This window comes from Bradysia coprophila, unplaced genomic scaffold, assembly GCF_014529535.1.
Source record: "Bradysia coprophila strain Holo2 unplaced genomic scaffold, BU_Bcop_v1 contig_94, whole genome shotgun sequence".
In the NCBI taxonomy this organism is placed as follows: domain Eukaryota; kingdom Metazoa; phylum Arthropoda; class Insecta; order Diptera; family Sciaridae; genus Bradysia; species Bradysia coprophila.
In genome coordinates, this window is record NW_023504022.1 from 10,330,836 (window position 1) to 10,355,426 (window position 24,591).

Consider the following 24,591-nt stretch of genomic DNA (forward strand, 5'->3'; position numbering starts at 1 on the left):
GATGGTCTCAACTGAGCTGGGCAAGTTTTCGAATATTCTTTTCGATAAGTGGTCGATTGGCAGGCTTGCTAAATTTACTTGTTCAAGTCGTTCCAGATTTTTCAGTCCATCCAAATTGAAATCACCATTCAGAAAGCCAATCTCAATTTTCCTCGCATTTTCCAGTGCCTCAAAGGCTTTGAAATTTATTTCCTTAGAATGCAAATACAATTTTCTCAAACGCTGAAATCCGCTGAATGCGTCGTCGGTCAAACGAAACGTACTTGTGTTCGAAAGTAATTTTAGTTCGTCTAGTGATGTCAGCCCATCAAAATGTTGCTTGGAAAACGTTTCATTCGCCAGCTCACTCGTAAACGAAAGTCCAGTTAAATTCGGAAATCCCAAACTTAGTGAACCTTCCGCTGGTAACGGACAACCCTCAAACGCCAGACCAACCAAATTACTTATGTTCAGTATCGGTCCAATTTCGTATGCGAATTGATCGTAAGTGGTGCAGTTGATTGATAATTTCTTTCCGTCCACGTCCGATTCGAAAAACGATAAAGAAACGTAACTCGTATCCGACACAGTAATGGTCAGCCTGGAAGCGTCTTTTGTGCAGGAAATTATTTCTTCGTCATTTTTAACTTCACAAACACAATATTTAGGGCACTGATCGACTGAAGTTGGCGAAGCTGCCATCGACTTTATTAGAGCCAGTACCAAAAACACGAAGATCATTTTTCGGCTATTGTCCTATACAACCTCGAACACAAACGTCTAACTACAACTAAATCAAACTATGGAACCAATGTACTAATGTCACCAAAATTGATAATGCTAATGATAACCCGTTTCGTGAAGGTTGTCGGTGATGAAAATAAAAAAAAACGCAACACGCGCTTACGCTTACTTATTAAAAAAAAAAAAGAATGACCAAACGCGGCTATGTGATGCCCATGCGAACATGGTAACATATTCTTCGTTTTTCATTGTCACGACCCACACATTATTCTCCATATGGTAAGACGTAACGATAAACTTGCAACATACCGGCACGATTCCATTTCAAACCGGTCAACAATAAAAATAAATCGAAAATGCATTTTCGCATGAGTCTAGGAACCTGAATTTCGTTATCTTTAAATTGGAAATCTTATATTGCGACAGGTCTTCTCAATTAAATCACAGAGACCAAAAAGAATTTACAGTCGGTGACTCTGAAATAGGTTATTAAATTGGATACAGCTATTTTTCAGGTGGTGAATTCATACAAACAAAAGTTTACAAAAGACCTTAGACGAATTTATGATTGGTCTTAGACTTTTATACTTGCTTGTATGGCTGAAATACTTAAACACATACGGTAAAACCGCACAAGGCTATCAAAAATGTTTTGTTTGTCAGCCGAAAAACAGGTGGAACGAAATGATTAACTTATTTGAGAGTCGCCGACTGTAATTGAATTTTAAAATATCTAGTGATTCGACGATTTCTTTAAGTAACGATGAGGGTGAGTACATATCATTAGTATAATTAACGAATCTATTACTTTTTTAGATGAAGTATTATCAACAGATTTGAAAGTTGTTTATGCTAACATTTAGCCGATTTTGTATATTTTAAATGTTTGGTCTGACTCTATCGCTGTTTGGCAGGATAATCTGATATTTGCACACTCCATGATCTGAACGACAAAAACGTTTTTTCCTCGTCATTTTCTTGCATAATAAATTATTGCTGAATTTTTGAAATTTCGTGGATTTGCTAAAAAAAACTTTCTTGACCAGGACAGGGCCTATTTTAAGGAAATTAAATTTCCAAAAATTCTTAAATTTTTCACTTTTCGTCGTTTCAGCTAAAAACACAACAGATTGCATCGTAAATGAGGTTTTTACTGCCTTTTTAGTTGTTTTTCATGTCTTTGAGCTTAACTGATTACTTCGGAATGAGATCTAACAGAAAACAAAATTTGGAAATTTGGAAAGAATTTTTGTGAAATTTGTGAAATTTTGAAAATTTTTGGAAAATAAATTCCTTAAAATAGGCCCTGCCAGGAAGACCACTCAGTGTCACTGTGGAAGCCCTAGGTTCCGTGACTGTCTAATGACGATCGTCATCAGATCACAGATAAAAATTGAACAAATAAATATGCCATTTTTCACAATGAATAAATTTAAATATTTTGATCTACTTTCGATAAATCTATTTAAGGAAGGAAATAACGCGGAAATTAAATCAGTTTTAATTGAGATGTTGACTTTAGTAACAAAATTATGATTCACGGAAATCGATCCCTGTTGTCTTTGTTTGTAAATTCATTAGGGCTGTTTAAGTAACGCTTGCACACTTTATGTGAAATGCTATCTCTCCGAAGTGTGGATGAGATTCTCTAATGAGCCGAAATACACCGACATTTTTTTATATTTCGTTTTACTGTCCTTGTTACATGCAAAGAATGCTCCACTTTGGTGCTGTCAGTATCGTTCATATCTGACTGAGTACGCAGGTAAAATTACTTTCTTAAGTTCTGTAAAGTTTTAAAATAAAATTTTCGACTAACTACCTTCTGCACCTTGTACTATTTGAACAGCCACTTATCACTTATTCGGGGAAATGAAGCGTATGAAGCGTATAATCATTTTTTTTTTTCAGAGTTACTCCAATCGACTTGAAATTGAAACATTTCCTTCTATAGTTTTTACTATATAAAGCCAAATACCCTCCTGATACTCGTCTGATATAGCCGTCTGTCAAAAATTAGGGTCTCGTATGACTCAATCAAAACGTCTTCATTACATATCGATTCCTGATTACTAATGACCCGAGAATTTAACTTCTCGCTGTGAAGACCTGCACTAATGCTTCCGACGCGTACGACCCATGAATATATTAACCGGGAATTTACGGGAAATTAGATTTTAAAGAGTTTTTAATGTTTGACGAGTTAAATAGTAACTCGTGATTTTGTGCAAATAAAAGCAAACTTAAATTTTTTTCTAACATTTACAAAGGAACTATCGCCTCCTCAAGCACCTTCAACTTTGCAACAGTTAAAAAAGATTTGAAATGTCCCAAAGTCACTAGACTTTTGTGCGCATTCAGAAGCTCTAAGAATGCTTCGTCAAATGATTAGATAACTTTTAACTCTCATTGTGTATATTACACTACCAATTAGACTTAATGTTATAATATTCACAATTGAATTTTCATCAATTTTCCCGCACCTCCTGTTTCCGACAATTCAGTTTGCATAAATGACCACTATATTAGCAGTGGAAACATTTGTATCAGCTTTCAGTGAGATATTTGGATGCAGATTTAGGGTACTCATATAATTGTCATTGAAAAGAAATTTTTGCTCTGAATGCAATCTGACGTCAACAGACGCCGAAACATTTTGTTTAACAAGATGGCACAAGGCTCAAGGTTTAAATTACTTTTCTCCAAGAACAAACCCAAGCCCAAGGTAAAAGTAAATAATTAAAACGAAAAATTTGAAAAGACAAAGTTCACGACTCGAATCAATTGGCCAATTTCAGCCTGACATTAACGAAACCTGGCAGCATGACATGTTCGAACCATACGAAGAATCGTTCAGAGCTGATGAACGACAATCGCGACGGCGTGAAAATCATCGATCAGCACAAATCAATTTGTCCAACTTGGAACGAAAAGTCTCAAAGGAAGATCTGTACGATTTGTTCTCGTTGATTGGAAACTTGCAAGACGTACGCCTAGCTTGTGACAGATATGGACGGTCGGAAGGTATTTATCCAGCTGTACACCGTTTCTTCGAATCGGGAATCGACATACGATTGGTGCGTTGATTTTTCAGGGACAGCCATTATAGTGTTCGAACGAAACGTGGATGCAGTGGAAGCAATGCATCGATATAATGGATGTTGCCTAGACAATAAAGTCTTGAAAATGGAACTGATGCACAGTTCCAGTGAAACATCGGTGCCGGTTCGCTACAAGAATAGCATTTCGAACGGTATGTATGGGACAATGGGGCACGCGAATATGTTTTGTTTTTTCAATGTATAACCATTCAATGATGACCGTTGTTACCACAAAGACCACCTTCATGTTTAGGACTATGAGTTTAAAATTAGGGTAGGTTCTGTCTCAGTATCAGTTGTTGTTTCCAGTTAAAATGTCACTCTTTTTCCTTTGGTCTTTTCTTATCGATTGACAATATTTTCTCTCTCATTGTTTTTCCAGACATTCAGACAAACGATGTTACCTCGCGATCTCACATGATGGATGTTCAAAATGTGGTAGATCATTTCGCATATCTGCAAATAAATAAGTAGAAATTACTGTTCATAAGTTCAAGATAATGTGAGCAAATGTAGCAGCGTCACTTGTTTAAGAATCAATTTTTTTTAAATGAAGGTGTTTTTACTCCAACCATAATAGTTGTGATGTGCCTTTAGCTATAAGAAACTTAAAAATAAAAATATTTTGCCAATGCATAGAGAAGCCTTTGTCTTAAATTAAGCAAACAAAATTGAATGCTGAACGGCGTTCAAAGTTCGCGAATGTTTTATATTATCTTCGGTCAAGTCTTCGATGAGGTTTGGGGGTGATATAATTTCAAGGGTGAAGAGGCTAATATTTAGCTCTGCGTACTGCAGCGAGAAGCTGTGTCAAAAGCGAAAAGCATTAAGAGGACAACAATATGCTTCTGACACATGTTTAAATAAGGCAACTCTCAGCTCATCGAAATAATTCTGAAAAAATAGTTTTCACATTATGTTCAACTTCAAGCTATAAACAAAAACCTAACCGGTCGGAATCCGATCCAACAATTTATGAGACGCGGTATCCCGCTAATGAAAATGCAATTTAGAAATGCAGAGACTTACCACTCGCTCGACCACTCTATCGATTAAAATGCGACAGTGGCTAGTTCGCAATGCATCTATCCTAAACGTTCATTTTTTTTGTAAGGAATGGAACAGGTCAAGTATCGTTTGATCTCAACCTGAAATCAGAACTGATCTGACCTGAATTTTGTCAGTTCAAAAACTTACCTGAATCCTGATTTGACCTTTAACCTGATTTGAATTCGTGAAAAAATTGAAATCGAATTTTCAATGAAAGATCATAAAAACCGGTTAGATCAGATGAGATTTTTCTTTTTCAGGCAGAGTCAGGTGTTAAGTTAATTCTGTTCGGACTCTGTTCCTAAACCCAACAAACAGGCAAAGCTTGATTATCGATTTCACAGCTCTAGGATATTGAAATTCATTGATTAATGGGATAGTCGCGAGCGTAGCGAGTGTGAAATTTTTGCATTTTGCACGGAAGCAACCTATTGCACAGCTTTTTTTATTCGATTTTCTCAGCACCCATCTAGGTTAATTTGGCCTGCGATGAGGTTTTAGGACCTGACCTATTCCGAATCTTAATTTTACAATCGGAAACAGAAAATTGTTTAAACTTTCGTGCCCTTCCAAACCGTATATTGAAAGGAACGCACTTAAATGTGCAAGATTAAGGTATGTTCTATAAGAGCTTTTCTCAAGTTAATAATTTCTCAATATATTATGACTTTGTGTTGCTGGTATCACAAGAAGAGTTCAACTTCTAGATGTTGTTTTGCTTGTTTTGGATCCAATAAACAAATTTATCCGAACAAGCGTTTCATTCTCAGTAACTTTTTAATTTGTGAATTATCGCAACATTAATTTACAACTAGATTGGTGTAATCGAATGCTTCGTTTCGTGACTCGATCTGCTCATATCTGTAATAACTTACCTACTCATTCAATTATCATTTTATCAGATAACATGTTCAATTCAATATTCCATATCTCAAAATGTTCCAACACTTTTCTAATTCATGATTCAGTCCATCAAAAGCGGTCGATCCGGTCAAATTGTACTTACGATGGCAGTCAATCACTACCAACACATAGCAGCTATTATTCTCCTTTCGTTTACTACATCTTTTATAAAGCTATCTTGTGCTTGTGACTTAGTTCCATCGAACGATGAATCTTGTTTTGAGCTATCAGCAACTCCTTACGTCACATACGACTCGTCTCAATTCGGTCCAACTATCGAGGGAGCGAGCGTAAATGCCAAAGGTGATATGTTTGCTGTGAACTACGGTACCAGCGAATCGACATACCAGCTTGGTCAAGTTTTTCCTCAGCAGCGACTCTTTTATAGTGACATCAATACGAATTCATTCTTCAACGGCATACGATTCTTAAATTCTGTCACAGCTTTAGTGGCAGACGTTGCTAATCATCGTGTTTTAAAGTTGACTGTAGACGATGGATATGTCGTCACAAACAGCACAAATTATTGCAGCGATGCGACTATGATACAGCCGAATGATCTTACGGTGTCGAAGACAGGGACGGTTTTCACTTCGGGAATGAATTGGATAGCCGACACCGATGATACCGATGGGGATATATGGTCTTGTCTTCCAGATGGTACGGCTAAACGATTGGATTTGTTAGGCCGCACAAATGGCATAGAATTGAGCCCTGACGAACGACATTTGTATGTGTCTGAATCCTATAATCGAGCTGGACTTCCCATTGTCCAAAAGATCTGGAGATACAACACAAACATTGAAGAGGGGACGATTTCAGACAAAAAATTATTTGCTGATTTCAGTTCGATCGATCAGACTACTGAATTCGATATCGACGGCATGAAAACGGACATCAATGGGAATTTGTTTGTAACGCGTCATACCGCTAATCATGTGGCTGTTTTTTCACCACAGGGAGCACTAATTGGTAAAATTGCACTAAACTTTCCCATGCCAACGAATCTAGAATTCGGTGGAGTGAACGGAACCACTCTGTATATCGTTGGACAGTGTGCACAGGAAGGAAAAGGTTGTGTAGACCAAATCGAAGTTAATACGCCGGGACGCTCTTGGACTATGCTTCAAGCCTCAAATGCACGGCGTACACTTCAAGTAAACAATTATTTGCGTTTGTCGATTGTGACTCTTGTCCTTTTCTTAGTTAGAGTGTTGTAGTCGTTCAAGTGTAAAGGGATTATGTTTTTAGTGCCAGTGCGGTTAGTTATTCATTTCTAGTCCGAAATGTAGTGAGATTTTTAAATAAAATTATTTTATTTTACGTTGGAGTTTATTAAGTCATCCAACGTCTATGATAACTTGAGATGGTCTTATCAATGGTCTACGAGAGTAAGTGGACATTCATAAATTAATTGCACTCTTTTGTTAGAGCGCCCTCATCTTTCTTTTCCTCTGACTCTGACAAAGACGTAGTATTTTGGTGTACTCAGAGGAGTGGAAATTTGTTATCTAATAGCATTTGGAGAATTTAGGGCTATGAGAAACGGTTACTGTGTAAAATATGAATCACGATTTTTCAAAATATCCAGGTGGTACTCCATTCTACGTGAAGAAGGCAGTGTGGCAGTGTACTTTCTGTGTGAAATATGACACTTCGACTAGTACGAGTTACACTCTTCCTTGCAAATCGCCAAAATATACTGTACGAATATCCTCGCTAACGCAGAGAAGGTGCTGATGCTATACGTTGCGACCTTGTCTATCCATACAGTGTCTATTTTAAATAAGGATGGCAATAATCGAACGATCGAACGTTATTAGTAAATTAAGCATCTTGGATAGTACAGCTATCACGAAAGTCCGATACAACGCCATCTCTTTATTAAAAGCAAAGAAATGCATAAGACCTGGGCCATCTGTTTTGTGATAGGTACAACATTGTGAGCCTCCATAGCACTCTCACAGTGCTATGGAGCCTCACACACTTTAGCGCGGTTGTATATAAACATCTATATCGAGTAAGTATTTTTGTAATTTATTCATCGATTTTCAAAATGTATTGTGATTTGTAACTGTGTAAGAGAACGACCATTTCGGGACACTCTCCGGCACTTTTTCAGTTCGTTTCATTCAAACAAACACAAAATTTCGCATTTCTTTCTATTGTTAAGCCAAATCTGTTGATTTATCTCGAATAATTGACAGCCTGGAGTTACTGCGACAATCTGAATTGAATTTTGTGTTCTCGCACGCACTAATTTCTTCCGTTGGTGAATGTTGCTTCTCATACTGTACGACATGTGGGTAGGTTATTTTACTCATCAAGGACTTAAATATGACCATAATGCAAAGGATGATGACATCCCAGCATAGAAAGCTCATTGAAACTCCTTCGTTTATCCACTTCGAAGTCGACCTTCGTATCCGAATCGATATAATGAAGAATGCGATACTTAAAATGTTCAAAATGAACCAACCGAAACCATAACAGCAAACTTTAAAACACTGATTGAAGAAAATCTCGTCAACTCTAAAATAAACATACAAGACTATTCTCACCCTTCTTGCATCCGTTTTATGGCTTCCTTGGTGGTCATATCGATATTGGTTATAATTTGTCATCAATCTGAGCAAAATTAAGATCAGCAGAAGCGTTGTTGCCATGAAATGCGACACTATAACTATAAGGAAGCATAGTGTTAGGGCAAGGCAGCTCTCTAGCAATATCACACCAATTGTTTACAAAATTCGGAGGCCAAAAATCGTACAGTGTTCGCTTCTAAATTTCATTATTTTAGAAGTGTATGAACGCAGTGTAATGAAATTTACAAGCGGACACTGTCTCCTAATTGGCCTCCTGTTTGGCCTCCTAATTTTGTTAACAATTGGTGTGATATTGCTAGAGACTGCCTTGGTTAGAGGAATTCTTTTGAAAAACAGCCGACCAAGAAATCGGACGAATTTTCCAGCCGAATTTTTTATATGTGCCCAGAAAGGTATAAGACCCTTCTTCTTCTTCTTCTTTTTCAGCCTGTTTCTATCCACTGCTGGATGTAGGCCTCTCCAACTTCTTTCCATTTCGTACGATCCATTGCCATTTGCTGCCAGTTTGTACCTGCAATATTCTTAATTCCGTTTGTCCATCTCTCTGGTGGTCTACCTATAGCTCGTCTTTTATATGGTCGCCAGTTCATGATCTTTTTGGTCCAACGTTCGTCTGTCCTTCTTGCAATATGTCCCGCCCAGCTCCATTTCAGAGATGCTATTCTTTCCATGACATCAACGACCCTGGTTTGTTGTCGAATCCATTGATTCGTCATTCTGTCTCTGAGTGTTATTCCAAGCATACTCCGTTCCATGGCTCTTTGTGTCACTCTCAATTTATCTTCGGATGCTTTTGTTAAAGTTAACGTTTCCGCTCCATAAGTGAGCACTGGAAGGACACAAGTGTCGAAAACTTTGCGTTTTAGACTATTATTCATTTTGCTTTTGAAAATTAGTCTGAGTTTTCCGAACGCTGCCCATGCAAGACCAATCCTACGTCTTATTTCTGCAGTTTGGTTGTCCAGACCTAACTTCAGTTTATTTGTAGAGAAAATCGGTATCGCTCAATTTGTTCCAAAATCAATTTATTTTTGCCAAATTAATTTCGACATCAAATAGATGCCATCATCAGTGGCTGAAAACATTAATTTCATGAGGACCTAATCATAATACAACATATAGCAACACACATACCACGAATGTTTATATAATAAGTTTAGACACGCATTAAAAAGTGTGCTTCGTCATATGCGACTCCAATGCTAAACTAAAATACATAATTTCACATTAGAATAACAACTTAGCAAACTAATACCGGTCAACTTACTAAAAACTTAAACATTGGTAGTCACAAACATCAAAAATCTTTAAATTAATCAATGAAAGAAGTCTGTAACAACAGACATTCAACTAGACTGAGTGTATCTAACTAATCGTAAAAAACACACAAATTCGTGTAACAAAGCAACAGCACACAGTGCAAATTTCACCAGAATTTCAGATAATGTTACTGTACGACGACGGCAAGAATATGCAATCAGTCTGTTTGTTGAGACAATTCGGTGTCTTTTTTATCGCAATCATTTCTAGAATGTCTCTCTTCTTTTGATTACTTTCTCGATAGACAATTTTAACATCTTCCCATAGCGGCGTGTGACCAGTAGAAATTGCATGATCACATAATGCGCTATGTTCATTGTTACTGATGCCTATGTTATATTTATGCTGACCAGTTCTAGACTTCAAATACTGTAAAGTCTGGCCAACATATTTACATCCACAACTACATGGAATCGAATAGACAACATGTGACTGTTTCATCTTCGGTGTCGGATCTTTCAATTTACTGAAAACTGACTTCTTTAGGGTGTTGTCTCCTTTACCAATCAGCATAACGTCATTCTTGCATATGTTCTTCAGCTTTTCAAACAACCCTTTAACATAAGGTACTGCAACTATAGGAAGTTTTTCTTTCGGTAGCGCTTTTTCATTCTTGTCAAACTTTTCTTTGGTCACTTTCATTAAACTCTCAACTAATCCAATTGGGTAAAGATTTTTTCTGAGGGTTTCTCTTAACAAATCCAAATTTTTGTTGTGAAATTCAGGTTCGGAAAGGAGGAAAATCTTTTGCGTCAAAAGTGTAACGGTGTTGCGTTTGTAGGACGAAGGTAAGTGCGACTTGAAATTAAGATACCGGCCAGACCATGTGTCTTTATGATACCAATCAGTTTTAATGCTGCGGCCATCACGTATGCATAACACTTCTAAGAAGGATATTCTACAATCCTGTTCTTCTTCAACGGTGAATTGGATGTGTTCATTATATCTGTTAAATTCAGCTTTAGTCTCATTAACTTTGTCTGCCGGAACAGCTGTTATGATGTCATCAACAAACCGCCAGTAGAAAGGTAATTTGAATTTCAGCTTTCGAATAACATCATCTTCTAAAATCTCCATGACTAAATCTGCGAAAACTGGGCTGGCAGGTGATCCCATTGGAGAACCAAACACTTGACGATAGAATTTCCCAGAATTTTAGTTTAGCATTGGAGTCGCATATGACGAAGCACACTTTTTAATGCGTGTCTAAACTTATTATATAAACATTCGTGGTATGTGTGTTGCTATATGTTGTATTATGATTAGGTCCTCATGAAATTAATGTTTTCAGCCACTGATGATGGCATCTATTTGATGTCGAAATTAATTTGGCAAAAATAAATTGATTTTGGAACAAATTGAGCGATACCGATTTTCTCTACAAATATTTAAAATACGCTCATCGATTTACAATAACTTCAGTTTATGTCCTAGATATACATAGCTGTCGACTCGTTCAATGACAGTGTCACCAATTTTGATTTCTCTATCGTCCCCGATGTTGGTCATGACCCTAGTATCAAAAAACCTTTTCAAAAAATTCATCGAAGCTTGTGTCGCTAGTCGGATGTGATCAAAAACCGAAAACATGCATTTTTCTTACAGAAATTTCACCAGTTCACCAAATAGAGTCTTGTTGACAAAGTATACAACAATTTTATTAATAAATAGAGTCTTATTATTCAACCGAAAAAAGACTGAAAACTTTCACTTTTTTTACAGAAATTTCTAGATGTCCACAAGTCGCACAAACTCAGAAATTTAGAAATTTAATTTCCTTTACTAGGGAGGGAAAATGGACTTTCCGTCCCTAGGGAAAAGTCTCTTCTTCCTTCGTAAAGGAAAGCGTCATACTACACACGGGAAATAATTTGATATTTCGTATCCAAATGAGTAAAAGTACCTCGGGCTAAAGCCCTCTCACACTTTTACTCATCTGGATACGAAATATCAAATTCCTTCCCTTGTTGTTCTAATCATACACTAACGCCAGTACACAACCAGCTGATGTATTACTCACGTAATTCCGTCACATATGATGAGTCGTATTTTTCGGTTTTATCGAATGCCTGTTTCCATTGTATTCCAATAATGATTAAATAGACGAAAAGCGCTAATTTCAATACCGAAACGACCTAAGACTCAGACTCATAATTATAAATGTTCCATATTTCCTTTGTTTCACCAGATTTTTAATTTGAGTAATCAACTTACCGAATCTGTGATTATAACGAAGCGATAAACTTTTAGCCAATTCATACCTTTCGTTTGTTCTTGTTAAATGTTATAAAAATGTTTACGTAAAGAAGTGACTCAAGCAAATTCTTTTCGAAAAGAAGAAAAAGAATTGTATGACAGATTGTACTTATTCGGGTGTCTGATAGACTTTCTGATGAGAGCCACTTGAAGGACGAGCTAAAAGAAGTTGAGATGATCATGATCGTGCTCATTTCATTTAAAATGATCTCACTGCTCTCATCATTAAGATGCGTGTTAGTATAATGATGCCTTTCCCCGAAACAGATAAGAAAAGAGAAACATAACAAACATTTTTATAAGAACCGTTCTTCACGACAATATGTGTCAGTGCCTGTTGTTAAACTTTTGAGAGAATATTCTTATTATATGTTGAACGTAGGAGCGATGCAAAAATATGGTATTTTTCGGATGAGAAAATTTTTCTCTTCTTAAAAGTTGGTTGGAGAGCACAAATTCGTAATAGTTTCTCAATTGTTAATTTTTTGTAAGAAAACCGTTGTCGTTGGTAGCTTAGAGGTATTGCTTAGAGTGCATTATTATAGGTGAATGGGTGGTGAAGGACATGAAAGAATTATTTTTTTAAGATTCTCGATAGTTAACGAGCAACACTGATATTCCTTTCTATGATTCTAATCCATATAGAAACCCTTCGAAAGATTTTGCAGACGTTGGTTAAGGTAGTCGTTTAAAACTATTTGTGCTAATTTTTGATATTCCTGGAGATCACAGGAAAATGACAAATTCCATATCTGCTCTGTGTTCACTATATTTATAACCCGTGTAAAACTATATCGCAGATCATTTGCTATTCAATTACATAGAATAAACAACAATGTATAACGAAACTACATGCAAACGACATCAGTTCATCGAACGAACTTTATTTAAACATTAGACCAGAACACGGAAATACCACATATGAAGCACCAGAACAGTTTTTGTTAAACTATGTAAATGTATGTCAAAAACTAAAAAACTTAAATAAAAAAAGTTTTTGTGAAAGGACACTGAAGGATTCTTTAGAAAAACAGCCTACCAAAATCGGACGGATTTTTTAGTGAAGTCACTTTTATGTGCCTAGACAGGAATTGCAATGAAAGTAGATAAGTAGGTATGGCCAGTCCATACAAGCCGGAGCACATACGGATTTGCATGGCGCCACCTCAAACGAACTCATTTCTAGTGGAAATTTGCACTAGAAATGAGTTCGTTTGAGGTGGCGCCATGCAAATCCGTATGTGCTCCGGCTAGAACAAATTTGAACGTTTGGCCATACCTATCTATTTACTTTCATTGAGGAATTGAACCCTAGACTCCAAAAACACTTTCAAAAATTTTTTCCGCTCAGCTTTCTGTCTCAGCTTTCTGTCTCAGCTTTCTAATGATACCTCACAGACATGAGTAGTAACAATTCTGTCCCGTTCCACTGATGACTGACGGGAACTAGATGCATAAAAAATGATATCCGCCTATGTCCAAATGTTTATTTTGACGAGTTGATGATTGTGATACAAAGGCGCGGATACGAAAGCATACATATGGGACGTTTACATTCGCACCACTAGTGAACTAACATACCCGAAGTACATTCCAAAAATAACTGTGTACCAGCCATTTTACACGTCCACTACGTATGCTACACGTCCAGCACGTTAAATTTTTTATCAGTGTTGCTCTGCTAATTTTGCTTCCACTCAGATGACGCAGTTTGATGACAAATTATTACCAATACCGAAACGAACGACAAAAGACCGTAAGAAGAGTCCCGTATGTATAAATACAACACATACTTCAAATTCGTCGACGTTACTATCCTAGTGTTCCAATTGATGTTGGTTCACCGCATGTACTTTTTGTACCGCACTTATCCCTCTATCGATTTGGATAGGTTGGATGCACGATTTAGCCGCAATTAGTGTTCTATGTTGGGATGTTGTTTCCGTTTGCGCTATGGTTGTATTCATAAGTTGTTGATCAGTGAAGCGTCTTCTCAAATGTCGTACCTCGTGTCGTACAATATGAAAAGCATACAGTCTAAAGGTGGAAGGAGAAGTTGAATCCGAAATCGTTGTTTATCCGAGTGGTTGTCACACAGCAATCGACCATTAACCCGGATACGATTGGACGTGTTGGATTGTAAAATATCAAAAATATTTTTAAAAAATCGCAAAAATGGTACAGCGAAATTGATGGTAGTTCCCCTATCCACTGAAAAATCTTGGCAATCTCAGGAAGAACACCGGTAACATCCAAACACATTCGTATTATGAGAGTAAAAATGTATTTCGAATTTTAGAAGACAAAGACAATAATGGTAAGCGATAGAATAAATGTTGGAACTTAGTTGCGGATCTTACTTAAGTAAAAAAATGCCAACACCGTAGCAGCTCCTAGAGCCGCAGCAAAAAAATGCGAAAATATCCGTCCCCACTTAACGTTAAATTTGTGAAAATTGCCCAAAATGAACTGGAAAATGCGGATTTTACTGTTGGTATACGGCGGATAGCGAGCCTCGCCCAGTTTCTCGCTCAGCGCACTGAACGATCTGACCAACACCGATCGGTTATGCGAGAATGTATCGAACGAAAATTCCGCATGGTACGCTCCCATGCCGCTATCACCGACACCACCGAATGGTAATCCTTGCCCTGTTGATGACGAAACAACGAGCTTTTGGTAAATTGCGATCAAGAATTCGAATTTTAAAACGTTAGACTTACAGGCTGAGTGCCAGGTTACGTCGTTGACGCACACTCCACCAGAAGTGGTTTTCGCAATAATTCTTTTGTTCACTTTGTCGTCCTTGGCGAACGTGTACAGTGCCAAAGGTTTCGGTCTAATGGAAGAAATTTCGATTTAATTCATTTGTATTCTCGCGATGAGACAAGGTCGTCGTTCCTACTTTTTGTTGATAAATTCAATTGCATCGTCCACCGATTTTACGGACACAATGGGTAAGATCGGGCCGAATATTTCTTCTTGCATCAATGAGTCTCTCTCCGTGACATCGGCTGGAAATTAATAAAAATGATTCGAATCGATGTTTTTAACCGAAACTCTCAACGACTGTGATTTACCAATAATTGTCGGTTCAATCCAAAGGTCATCGGAGTCATATTTACCGCCGAAGACCAACGTTCCTTTCGTAGACTCCAACAGACCTTGCAAACGGTTGAAATGCCTAGCATTGACAATTCGTGGCATATCCGGATTCTCTTGCAATTTTTCACCGTACCACTCTTCCATGACCTTGTGCGCGACATCGAGAAAAGCCTTTTCGGCCTTCTTCGAACAGAGGATGTAATCGGGTGCGATGCTAATATTGCGATCGGAAAGAAATGAAAAGTTTAGTGCACCAAATCACAAATCAATATTTTTGCACTTGCTGCAAGAGCCAAGAAAACCTACCACGTTTGCCCAAGATTCATGAACTTTCCCCAGAGAATTCGCTTCGATGCGATGAAAAAGTCAGCACTCTCATCGATGTAGCAAGGACTGTAAAGGCGCAACGGTTCGCTTGAACACATTCTGTCCAATGGATCCAATATTTCAACGCAATTTACCTCTTTCCACCGAGCTCCAGTGTGACCGGAGTCAAATTTGGCGCTGCTGCGGCCATAACGCTTCTACCCACCGTTGGCGATCCGGTGCAAAAAATATAGTCGAATCTATTCTTCAACAGACTTTTCGTAGCATCAACGTCACCCAGAACAACGTGATAGCACTCCTAAGAGCAGGTATAAATTAGAATCGAAGTTTCGTTTAGTTTATTGGTTCAGTCACAGCACCGCTCCATTTGACACTTGTTAATTCAGTGTCAATGCAAAAAGCAGGGCTGTGCTTTAGTCTGAAAAAGAAATACCGATCATAGAACTCACCGGGTCTAAGTATTTTGGTATGAGACGAGCCATGGTGGCAGCTGAGTGTGAAGATAATTCGGATGGTTTCACAATCACACAATTACCGGCTGCAATAGCTCTGAAACATAAAATTACAAGAAAAAAAAATCAAAAATTTCAAAACTGTTTTAAGACCTACCCGGCCATTGGTTGCAGCGTCAACAAAAACGGATAGTTCCATGCTCCTGTAACAATCAGATCGTTAATTCTCATCGTCTATAAGCAGCAAGGGAAAGAATGAATCACATTACCCAAAATGAGAACGACTCCGTATGGTTCCTTCTTAATGTATCCATTATCCAATATTGCCAGCATGTTCATGGGCAATGGAGTATTTTTGGCTAAATCCGTCAGATTTCTGATCAGACCAGAGCATTCATTCTGAACAATTTCAATTTCGTAGAGAGTAGCTGCGAAAAGGGAATAAATGTTCAAACTTCAAAGCTTTTGATTATGGCAATTTTTCACCAAAATGACCCGGGTCAATACTCTCTCTGGCAAACAAACTTCGACTTAATATGATGAATTTGTGTGCATATGTCTAGCCCGCATACTTAGAGGCGTGGTTCGGAATTCACATTAAATCAGGCTCGAAATCAGGCGGTCTAGACTGAACTTGTTATTGGCCGTAAAAGGTGAGGTCGCCAAGCAAACCAACAGCAAAATTCTGTTCCAATCATTATCCCTTATTTAGGCGTATTCAATACTCGGTACACGAGTTCATTAAAACTAGTCATTACCGTCTTCCTTGAGTTTAGCTTAGAAGACGTTCTAAATTTTGAAAGGAGCGCGTTTCAATGTTCAACAAATGGAAAGGGACATAAAACCTATATGATGACTCTACTTGGATTAACAACACTAACGTCAAAGTGAGCGCTAGATATGTTGTCTTGACTCGGCATCTTATAAATACTGTGATCGATTGTGATTAAAAATGTTCAACTGACCTTCCAGCCGAGCTTTCTTCATATCCTTTCTCAAAGCTTCCAAAATTTCGTCCTTCGACTCAACGAACATCCGGTGCAAACTTTTAAGCTGCTCAATGCGAAACGATAGCGGCAACGTTTTGCCACTCTGAAAACCATTTCGGATAGTGGTAAGTACCTGAAACCGATAACAAGAAAGAATATAACAACCAAAGCTTCTTTGGTGGCTGTGAATAGGGTTTTGGTTCTAGATCGAAATTTTGTGCGAAATTGCCCGAAAAAATCGAAATTTTTACGAAATGTGCAAAGTTTTTCAATTTTTTGTCGAAATAAAACAAACATTGCTCGTGATCAACGCACTCCAAGAACGAGCACAAGAACAGATTTTTTAACGGTCAAAAAGCATATTATTTTGGTCCCCGCAGTGGTCTTCTACCAACATAAAAAACTAAATTTATAGGAAAAATTGAGACTCTTGCGTCCAGTAGGCCCCTTATTTTAAATCTGTTCTTGTTCTTGTGCCTGTTTTGGAGTGTATTGTCGTGATGCACTTCTACTACACACTTTATTTTCCAGTATGGTTTTTACTCTACAAAAAGTACTCCGTGAGAGAGCCGAGAGAGCAAGCTGTCAAATATACAAAGCAAAAATTGGAAAAAATTCAATTTTGTCTCTCACATGGAGTCCTTTTTTGGTAGGCGGAAATCAAGCATAATATAAGAGTGTGCATTCTTTCCAAGCTTGAAGCAATGAATTTCCAAAATAATTGAAATTTTAGTTACAAAATGTTCTTAGTGAAAAATTGGAAATTGGAAATGTAAATTTCGTGGGACCACTGTTAGTCATTGTCATTACTTTAGATTCTTGTTGCCCTGTTCTCCGTAGACATCAACAAAAACGGTATACTGCCGTTATTCAACCGAACGCGTTTTTTCAATATAAACTAGGGTGTAGCGGTTTTTACAAAATGTCTTTTTTAAGGCTCAGCCGGAAATCCACTCAGCTGGTCCATCTGATCATTTTATGGAAGAAAAAAAATTTACAATTTTTAATTTTGCGCTGCCGCCAGATCGATTTTCAAAAATTTCGTCGTTTTCGGTCCACGTAACATATATCGATTTTTTACGGTGGGCTCAGTGTACATAAAAAGTTGAGTCAACATGGTAATCTAATCTCCAGGCTTCACAGATTATTTTATAAAAATGATCAAGTCTAAAATAGCTATTTTTGAGTTTATGACTGACAGGGCCTACTTTTGAAACTTAGTTCTTAAAGTTCCGAAAAGTTCCTAAGTTCTTAAAGTTCCAAAAAGTTCTTAAAGTTCTTAAAATTCTTAAAAGTTCCTAAAAGTTCTCAAATTTTTGGATCGAAATCGTAAACCCATGCAACAAACCTACAAATTCGTACAAATTATATATTGCCTATATTTCGTTCAAATCGTATGAAAAACTTTTAAGAGACTTATTCGCGAAATCTTCGACTGGTTTATATGGAGTCAATCCTGATTCCATATAAACCGGTCGAAAATTTCGCGAATTGACTCTTAAGATTAATTTATTATATTTTCTTAATCTGATTTACATAACTCTTAAGATGGTATGTACATCACTCATATTGTGTGGCACAGGCACAAGGATTCAATTGTCGATTTGAATTTCAGTTCAGCGTTATAAATCGTAAAGAGGTGCAAATCTCTTCTAAGAAAAAGTAAAATGATCACATCATTGCATAGGGAACTTATAATTGACAATATTTTCTAACTTTAACTCGTAGCCGCCAGTATGTCTCGCAAGAAGAACAAACGCGTCTCGAATTCTACCACTAATTTGAGAACTTTTCGGAACTTTAAGAACTTTTCCGAACTTTAAAAACTTTTAGGAACTTTAAGAACTAATTTCTCCAAAATTGGTACTGATGACCCAATACTCAAAAAGTTCTTAAAAAGTTCTCAAAAGTTCATAAAATTCCTGAAGTTTCTAAAGTTCTTAAAAGTTCCTTAAAAAGTTCGCAAAAATAGGCCCTGATGACTGATTGTCAAAGTTCCCCGATGGTGATTTTGAGACTTTAATCTCGCCACAAAATTTGATGAAAATGTGCAAAAATGTAAATTAAACTTTAAATATGCTAAATGGACCGCGTTGAGTCAAATACAACATCTGATTTGATTTGGGACACCTAAAATTTATATTTTCCTGACAAAAAGTTGTGTTTTTGGTACATCTAGTGCGAAAAAATACCTTCATACCTACCTTGGTAGATAAATAACTATTTTAGACTTGATCATTTTTATAAAATAATCTGTGAAGCCTGGAGATTAGATTACCATGTTGACTTAACTTTTTATGTACACTGAGCCCACCGTAAAAAATCGATATATATGTGACGTGGACCGAAAACGACGAAATTTTCGAAAATCGATCTGGCGGCAGCACAAAATTAAAGTTTAAATTTTTTTTTTTCTTTCATAAAATGATCAGTTGGACCAGCTGAGTGGATTTCCGGCTGAGCCTTAAACGAACTAAAACATTTTGTAAAAACCGCTACACCCTAATATAAACTGTTTGCCATACAACAATTACAAAATTTCTTAAAATATAGACGACCTCAAGTGCAGAGTGCAGACCTTTCCAAAAATAATGATCAACTCAACGAAACATTAAAATATGAAAGCTTTTACGGATGGATAGGTAAACTGTTGGCCCGAGTAAATTTGTGTAACAACACATTCAGTTTGTTTACATTGTTTGTAATTAAGAAGCGAAAAATGCCGAATTTTTATTCAGATTTTTGTTTGTGATAAAAAAAATGTCTTTTTGAGTGGAACCAGTTTCTCTGCTTTCGTGTACCAATGCAATGGGTTGATGACGTTTTAAAGAGTACATCTTTTTGGGTAGAATGAATTCATAAAAGAATCTTGTGAATATGCCTATTATCAACACATTGCCTGTTGCCTTGTTGCTATCACTCGAACTCATAAAAATGTAAATTTAAATTTGGATCGTCTTTCGATTAAGTTCCACTAAAGGCTGATAACGGTACAACATCCATTCAGTATAATGACTAAATTACGCTGATAGTCTATCTCTATGATTACGCCCTAACCGGTAACATTACACAATGTCTTTAACTTTACCTTCTCGTGATCACCGGCCATTGTAATTGTTTTGTTTCACTTTTCAATTCAATAAGTACAAATCTGACTTCAGACGAAAATTGAAATTATTTTACAAAATGACGCAGTTTAGTATCAAAAACCACACCGACTAAAAACAAAAAAAGCAAAAACTCGTTTTTTTCAGAACCACAGAGCCGACACACAAAGGATGATTGTTAACAAGCAACTAAATGGATTAAAAATACAGCTGTGACGTTAATATGAGAGAGACTTAACAGCTGGTTTTGTTTATTTGAATACAGTGCACGTATGGAGAGTGTATGAGTACGCTAATAATGCATGTATAGTATAACATGTATGGCTTTGTTTATGTTTACCCAAATGCTCCCCATACGAACGGAAGCAGAAAGTTAATATTAGGTTTTGATGCCATTTGATTCGGGTCACGGAAACTGCGCAGAAAATTTAAAATTTCCACATCCGAACGTTTAGGTTCCTTGATCTTTTAGGAGATCTATTTTGGACGATTGATTTTGGCATATAGCACTGTCAGCTTCGGCGTTTGAGAGTGCTATGATTTTAGGCAATTTCGCTGGTATAGCCAATACCATACTCTCTAGCAAACAAACTAAGGGACCGAACAAAGTGAGGGTTACAGGCTAAACCGCTTAAAATCAGTCGTCCAGTCCCGTTCCAAACAGGGTTAAACGCTCAGATTTTGAGAAATGAGCGAAATGTCGCAAATGTTTTCAAATGAATATTTCTTATATTGAATTCAGATCGACAAGCAGTCTTAGTCTCCAATGGTGGCCTCTATGGACTCGACTCACTTTATCCTATCCTATGTCATTTCCAACTTTACAAGCAAACGTAGAAATATCGAGAAAAATTTGCTAATTTTCGTCCCCGTACAACGCACTTCATGCGTTGTCCCGTAGCTTGTAAATATCTAATTCCGCCAACCGTGACACGTTAGGAAAATGTGTAGGACTAGGAAGAAGGAGGTTAAAAAGTCATAGAACGTCATTTATGAACGTTCCCTCGTTGTAAATTCGAAAAGAACACTATGTACGTTTGCGTCTATTCACACTCTCATACTCTCACTCATACAGCTGACCCAGCTGAGATATTGTACACTTAAGTATTTTGATATGAATCATTGTTGCTTCGATAGGTATTACATTGAGTATTTGCGATTCAATATATTGTTCACCTTTTTATCGCATTAAAATTTCGATTAAATTGATCAAATTTAGTGTTACGTAAAGGATCCGTTGGCAAAACAGTACAAGTGCTAACAAGGACCAAAGTCTGATACCATAATGAGTTATAGTGGCAGTTTTTCCGCTGGCAGTAAGGCGTCATTTTTGAGCTATGATGAGCTGATTGCAAAAGACCTAAGACCTGGCGATCTAATAGAAATCGATCGCGGAAGCTACAACCATTGGGTGATGTTCACGGATAAATGTGAAAGTGGTGCGCATTGGTGCTTTCATGTAACAGCCACCGGCGCCGATTTCGATAAAAAGGATGCAGTGATGTCTTCAATGTCGTCCATGGGCAGCGTATCCAGGGCAATAGCCTGCATAAAAAAGCACAAATTGAAAGACATCATCGAAGACAATAACCCAGCGAGACCGTCGCAAGCCCGAATCAATAACAAAGTCGAAGAGGCTAACAAGAAGAAATGTGCGCCTCGTCCAATCCATGAAGTTATTGAACATTTAGAAGAGCGAAAAGACCAAACAGTTAGATACAATCTGAAGGATTTGAATTGTGAACATTACGTGACGACATGGAAGTATGGCGCTGGATGGAGCCGTCAAGTGGAAAAGACTATTGATACTATAGTTGTTGGTACTGCTGTTGTTACTACCTTCGCTGTTGTAGGTGCTATAATTACCGGCATTTTTGGGCTATTCAGCAGTGTTGCAAAGCACCGTCGCAGTGATCAAGAAGACGACTCGGACTCGGAATAGTTGCACGTTTTGGAATAACATTTTTACGGACTCTCTGCACGACGAATTTTGTAAATTCATTCAAAGTTTAATCATACTGCGATACCTACTGACTTATGATAAGGTCGAATAGTCTCTAAGACTAAGTCTAAGTCTTCTACGTTAATTGGGCGAAGATAACCTGAATGTATTTACTGAACTGATGAAGGAAAGCAATAAAAATCTTCAAACAAAAATTCGTTTTTAACACAACCACTGAGGCAGAGAAAGGAAGAAGATCGACGGACGTTATGCATTGTCAATAATTGCCCGATGCTTTCAACAACTTTTATTGCATCGATTAACACGTCATATACATCTCTGATCTACGAGTCAGTAACTACTAAAATAATCCAGTCTTTCCCATCAGACCATTCTGCCAAGAAGATGCAAAATATTCTCGAACGTATTGACATCGTTCACGACGACATTTAATTCGGCTAGTATGTCTCTGATGTGGGGCTGTAGGTCTTGTTCCTGGCATTCTTTGCATAGTTGATACACATCCACGGCTGTCATGACCGGCGTGATCAGCACTAACGTTTTCGACAGTAGACCAATCTCTTTAACAGCCCGTTTCGGCACAATTTGTTCCAATGTGCGCCATTTGATATTACCGCCAGCATCTCTAGCCCGGACCACTTTCAGCACATCTTTGAACATTTTGTCGAATTTGACTTTGAACAGAAAATTTGCACCGTGAATCGTGGCGACAATTGTATCGAACCCCGTCTGTATGGGTTTGGACAGGTCGGCGATTTTGTTCACCAGACGATTGAGTTGACTTGTCGATTGGTTCAACAGTTCAATGGGTTTCATTTGTTTCTGCGCCGGAACGATAATGTTCCGTATGGGGCTGTTCTCTGCGCAAAATTCGTTTATTGGTCGCAAAATGGGTAGATGTGATCCAAAATCCGCGACCAGTTTAACGCCAGCCGAATTTTTGCCGATGTAAATTCCATGTGAACGGCTGTAACTCTTCTGATGACGTCTCTGATGTGTTACAATGTGATCACCTTCCCTGTAATTTTGTGGAGACTTATTGGACGATATGGGACAATCTATAGCCGTGACCACACTAACCTTATCTCGTTCACCGAATATTTGGCATTGACAAACCTTGATTTCAGAGAGAACAGCACACTTTCTAGAATTGATGATCGGAATTCGGGTGAACTGAGGATTGAATTAGTTTATGAAACTAGTCACAGTGGAACGATTGCACAAACGACTCACCTGTAGAAGGTGACTAGATCAGCCTCTTTCATGCATAAATCCAACCTGTCAAAGTTCAATCGTTCTATCCAATTCTGTTTTGTTTCTTCGTACTCTGTGACAATTTTCTGCAATTGATCCATGCTTCGACGTCTCAGAACGAATTCATCAACAACCACAGTTCCTATACCAATCATAGCTGCCAGACCCGTTAGACTAAATGCTAATGGGGTTGAAAAGGTAACCGACAGTCCCATAGTGGCTGACGATAGAGAAATGCCCACACAAGTCACAATACTTCCTACAGCACCGATTGTGGTAGCAATCGTTTTGGCAATAAGACAATTCGTTTGGTGCTGTTGTGCTTGTTGCAGCAGAGACTGAAGGGAAGCTTCCAACAATCTTCCGGAGGGCAGAAGGTGATTTTCCACAACATCCGGTAAGAGATTTGTTGTCGATATTGCTCTTTCAATGGGAGTAACGGCTGTGGACATGATTCGGTGTGTTTGACTTAAAAGTGAACGTAAAAGTGTCACGATCTAAAATCTAAACAAATCTAAAAGAGGAATTAAAGACGAATTAGAGATAGAGATAAGACGACGAAAGGTTCGGTTGACAAATTGACACAAAATCCGACGAAATGTCTATTGAACAGCTTAAAGTTATGAGTGGATAGGTGATAAAATACCGACCAAGAACTTACGTTGTGTTTTGTTTTGATTCTGTCAAAACAGATGTCATCATTCAAGTCACACGAGTCACACACACACACACACACACACACGCTTTCATTCAGCGCATTCAGCGTTTTATTTTGATGGTTTTGATTGTCTCTATTGAGTCAGTGTTGCCAACACCAATTCAAATAAAACGAAGGTAGGTCAGGCGTAGGTATGTTGAGTCTGGAGATTCACAGATGAAATGGGTAATGTTGGGTATTGGGTAACCGATTTCTCTATCTAACTGATTCCAACTGATTCCCAATACTAAATCCGAAATGAACTTTTCTCAACTCAGTGTCGTAAAGCAATGGAACACCAGACATGTTTAAAAATGAATACGCCATCATGTTATCTCTCGAGGGTTTTTTCGTTATCAAATGTTTCCTGTGCGGTGCGTCGAATTATTCGAGTAGCGAAACCGATTCTCAAATTTAGACTTCAGAGATTGGATCACTGCCCGTGCATGTTTGGTGTCATTAGACAGCTAAGACCGGTAGCAATCAGTATATTCAACTGCTCAGAACTCAGCGTGGATGAAATTTAAACCCAATAAGGAACTAATTGCGTCCAAAGTACATGCAGTTTGCTTTCCAATGACATCCCACATTATCTTGTATATTTCTTGTAGCAGGAGAAATGTCCATAATAAAAGTGCATGTTTCGGTTTTCGATCACCTCCTCCTCCATCGACGAATTTTTTGAAAGTGGTTTTGGCTTCTACGGGAAAATTGTCCTTTGTGATAAAAAAATCTGGA

At 37.7% G+C, this 24,591-nt stretch overlaps 5 protein-coding genes and 1 long non-coding RNA gene across 8 annotated transcripts; 2 read left to right on the plus strand and 4 right to left on the minus strand.

Annotated features, from left to right (window-relative positions):
- Positions 1-3,274: 3,274 nt before the first annotated feature.
- Positions 3,275-4,305, plus strand: LOC119085444 (THO complex subunit 4A-like). The gene is made up of 4 exons (XM_037195863.1): positions 3,275-3,448; positions 3,522-3,747; positions 3,818-3,976; positions 4,207-4,305. The coding sequence occupies exons 1-4, from the start codon at positions 3,347-3,349 to the stop codon at positions 4,296-4,298; spliced, it is 579 nt and encodes a 192-aa protein (XP_037051758.1). The 5' UTR covers positions 3,275-3,346; the 3' UTR covers positions 4,299-4,305.
- A 3,488-nt stretch (positions 4,306-7,793) lies between these two features.
- Positions 7,794-12,109, minus strand: LOC119085461. Its single transcript, XR_005089298.1, has 4 exons — positions 11,918-12,109; positions 11,724-11,838; positions 8,339-8,460; positions 7,794-8,284 (listed from the first exon to the last, which is right to left on the minus strand). It is a non-coding gene; the product is annotated as an uncharacterized LOC119085461 (long non-coding RNA).
- On the minus strand, positions 9,338-10,861 carry LOC119085430. The gene is made up of 2 exons (XM_037195845.1): positions 9,518-10,861; positions 9,338-9,458 (listed from the first exon to the last, which is right to left on the minus strand). Exon 1 carries the CDS (start codon positions 10,817-10,819, stop codon positions 9,821-9,823), a length of 999 nt encoding a protein of 332 aa, XP_037051740.1. The 5' UTR covers positions 10,820-10,861; the 3' UTR covers positions 9,338-9,458; positions 9,518-9,820.
- A 2,111-nt stretch (positions 12,110-14,220) lies between the features above and the next one.
- Positions 14,221-20,140, minus strand: LOC119085402 (aldehyde dehydrogenase family 3 member A2-like). Its single transcript, XM_037195808.1, has 11 exons — positions 19,921-20,140; positions 16,809-16,965; positions 16,113-16,271; positions 16,001-16,046; positions 15,841-15,940; positions 15,526-15,689; positions 15,371-15,457; positions 15,040-15,278; positions 14,865-14,973; positions 14,683-14,798; positions 14,221-14,610 (listed from the first exon to the last, which is right to left on the minus strand). Exons 1-11 carry the CDS (start codon positions 19,939-19,941, stop codon positions 14,303-14,305), a joined length of 1,506 nt encoding a protein of 501 aa, XP_037051703.1. The 5' UTR covers positions 19,942-20,140; the 3' UTR covers positions 14,221-14,302.
- A 1,084-nt stretch (positions 20,141-21,224) lies between these two features.
- Positions 21,225-21,881, plus strand: LOC119085526 (phospholipase A and acyltransferase 1-like). The gene has a single exon (XM_037195942.1). The coding sequence runs from the start codon at positions 21,225-21,227 to the stop codon at positions 21,879-21,881; it is 657 nt and encodes a 218-aa protein (XP_037051837.1).
- A 284-nt stretch (positions 21,882-22,165) lies between these two features.
- Positions 22,166-23,885, minus strand: LOC119085410. 3 transcript variants are annotated; one of them, XM_037195817.1, is made up of 4 exons: positions 23,818-23,885; positions 23,136-23,624; positions 22,983-23,075; positions 22,166-22,920 (listed from the first exon to the last, which is right to left on the minus strand). In XM_037195817.1, exons 1-4 carry the CDS (start codon positions 23,856-23,858, stop codon positions 22,266-22,268), a joined length of 1,278 nt encoding a protein of 425 aa, XP_037051712.1. In that variant the 5' UTR covers positions 23,859-23,885; the 3' UTR covers positions 22,166-22,265. The 3 variants fall into 3 exon arrangements, with proteins under 3 accessions (XP_037051712.1, XP_037051714.1, XP_037051713.1); XM_037195819.1 differs by having other exon boundaries at positions 22,177-22,920; positions 23,136-23,653; positions 23,818-23,869; XM_037195818.1 differs by having other exon boundaries at positions 22,177-22,920; positions 23,136-23,670; positions 23,818-23,850.
- Between the last annotated feature and the right edge of the window lie 706 nt (positions 23,886-24,591).

Coding starts and splice junctions, on each gene's coding strand:
- LOC119085444 (XM_037195863.1), top strand. CDS start 3,347: ATGCAATCTGACGTCAACAGACGCCGAAACATTTTGTTTAACAAGATG. Junction 3,449..3,521: donor AGAACAAACCCAAGCCCAAG/GTAAAAGTAAAT, acceptor GGCCAATTTCAG/CCTGACATTAACGAAACCTG. Junction 3,977..4,206: donor CAAGAATAGCATTTCGAACG/GTATGTATGGGA, acceptor TTGTTTTTCCAG/ACATTCAGACAAACGATGTT.
- LOC119085430 (XM_037195845.1), bottom strand. CDS start 10,819: ATGGGATCACCTGCCAGCCCAGTTTTCGCAGATTTAGTCATGGAGATT.
- LOC119085402 (XM_037195808.1), bottom strand. CDS start 19,941: ATGGCCGGTGATCACGAGAAG. Junction 16,966..19,920: donor TGGCCGGTGATCACGAGAAG/GTAAAGTTAAAG, acceptor TATCGGTTTCAG/GTACTTACCACTATCCGAAA. Junction 14,799..14,864: donor ATTGAATTTATCAACAAAAA/GTAGGAACGACG, acceptor TTCTTCCATTAG/ACCGAAACCTTTGGCACTGT.
- LOC119085526 (XM_037195942.1), top strand. CDS start 21,225: ATGAGTTATAGTGGCAGTTTTTCCGCTGGCAGTAAGGCGTCATTTTTG.
- LOC119085410 (XM_037195817.1), bottom strand. CDS start 23,858: ATGATGACATCTGTTTTGACAGAATCAAAACAAAACACAAC. Junction 23,625..23,817: donor GAATCAAAACAAAACACAAC/GTAAGTTCTTGG, acceptor TTCACTTTTAAG/TCAAACACACCGAATCATGT. Junction 23,076..23,135: donor GATCTAGTCACCTTCTACAG/GTGAGTCGTTTG, acceptor TTCAATCCTCAG/TTCACCCGAATTCCGATCAT.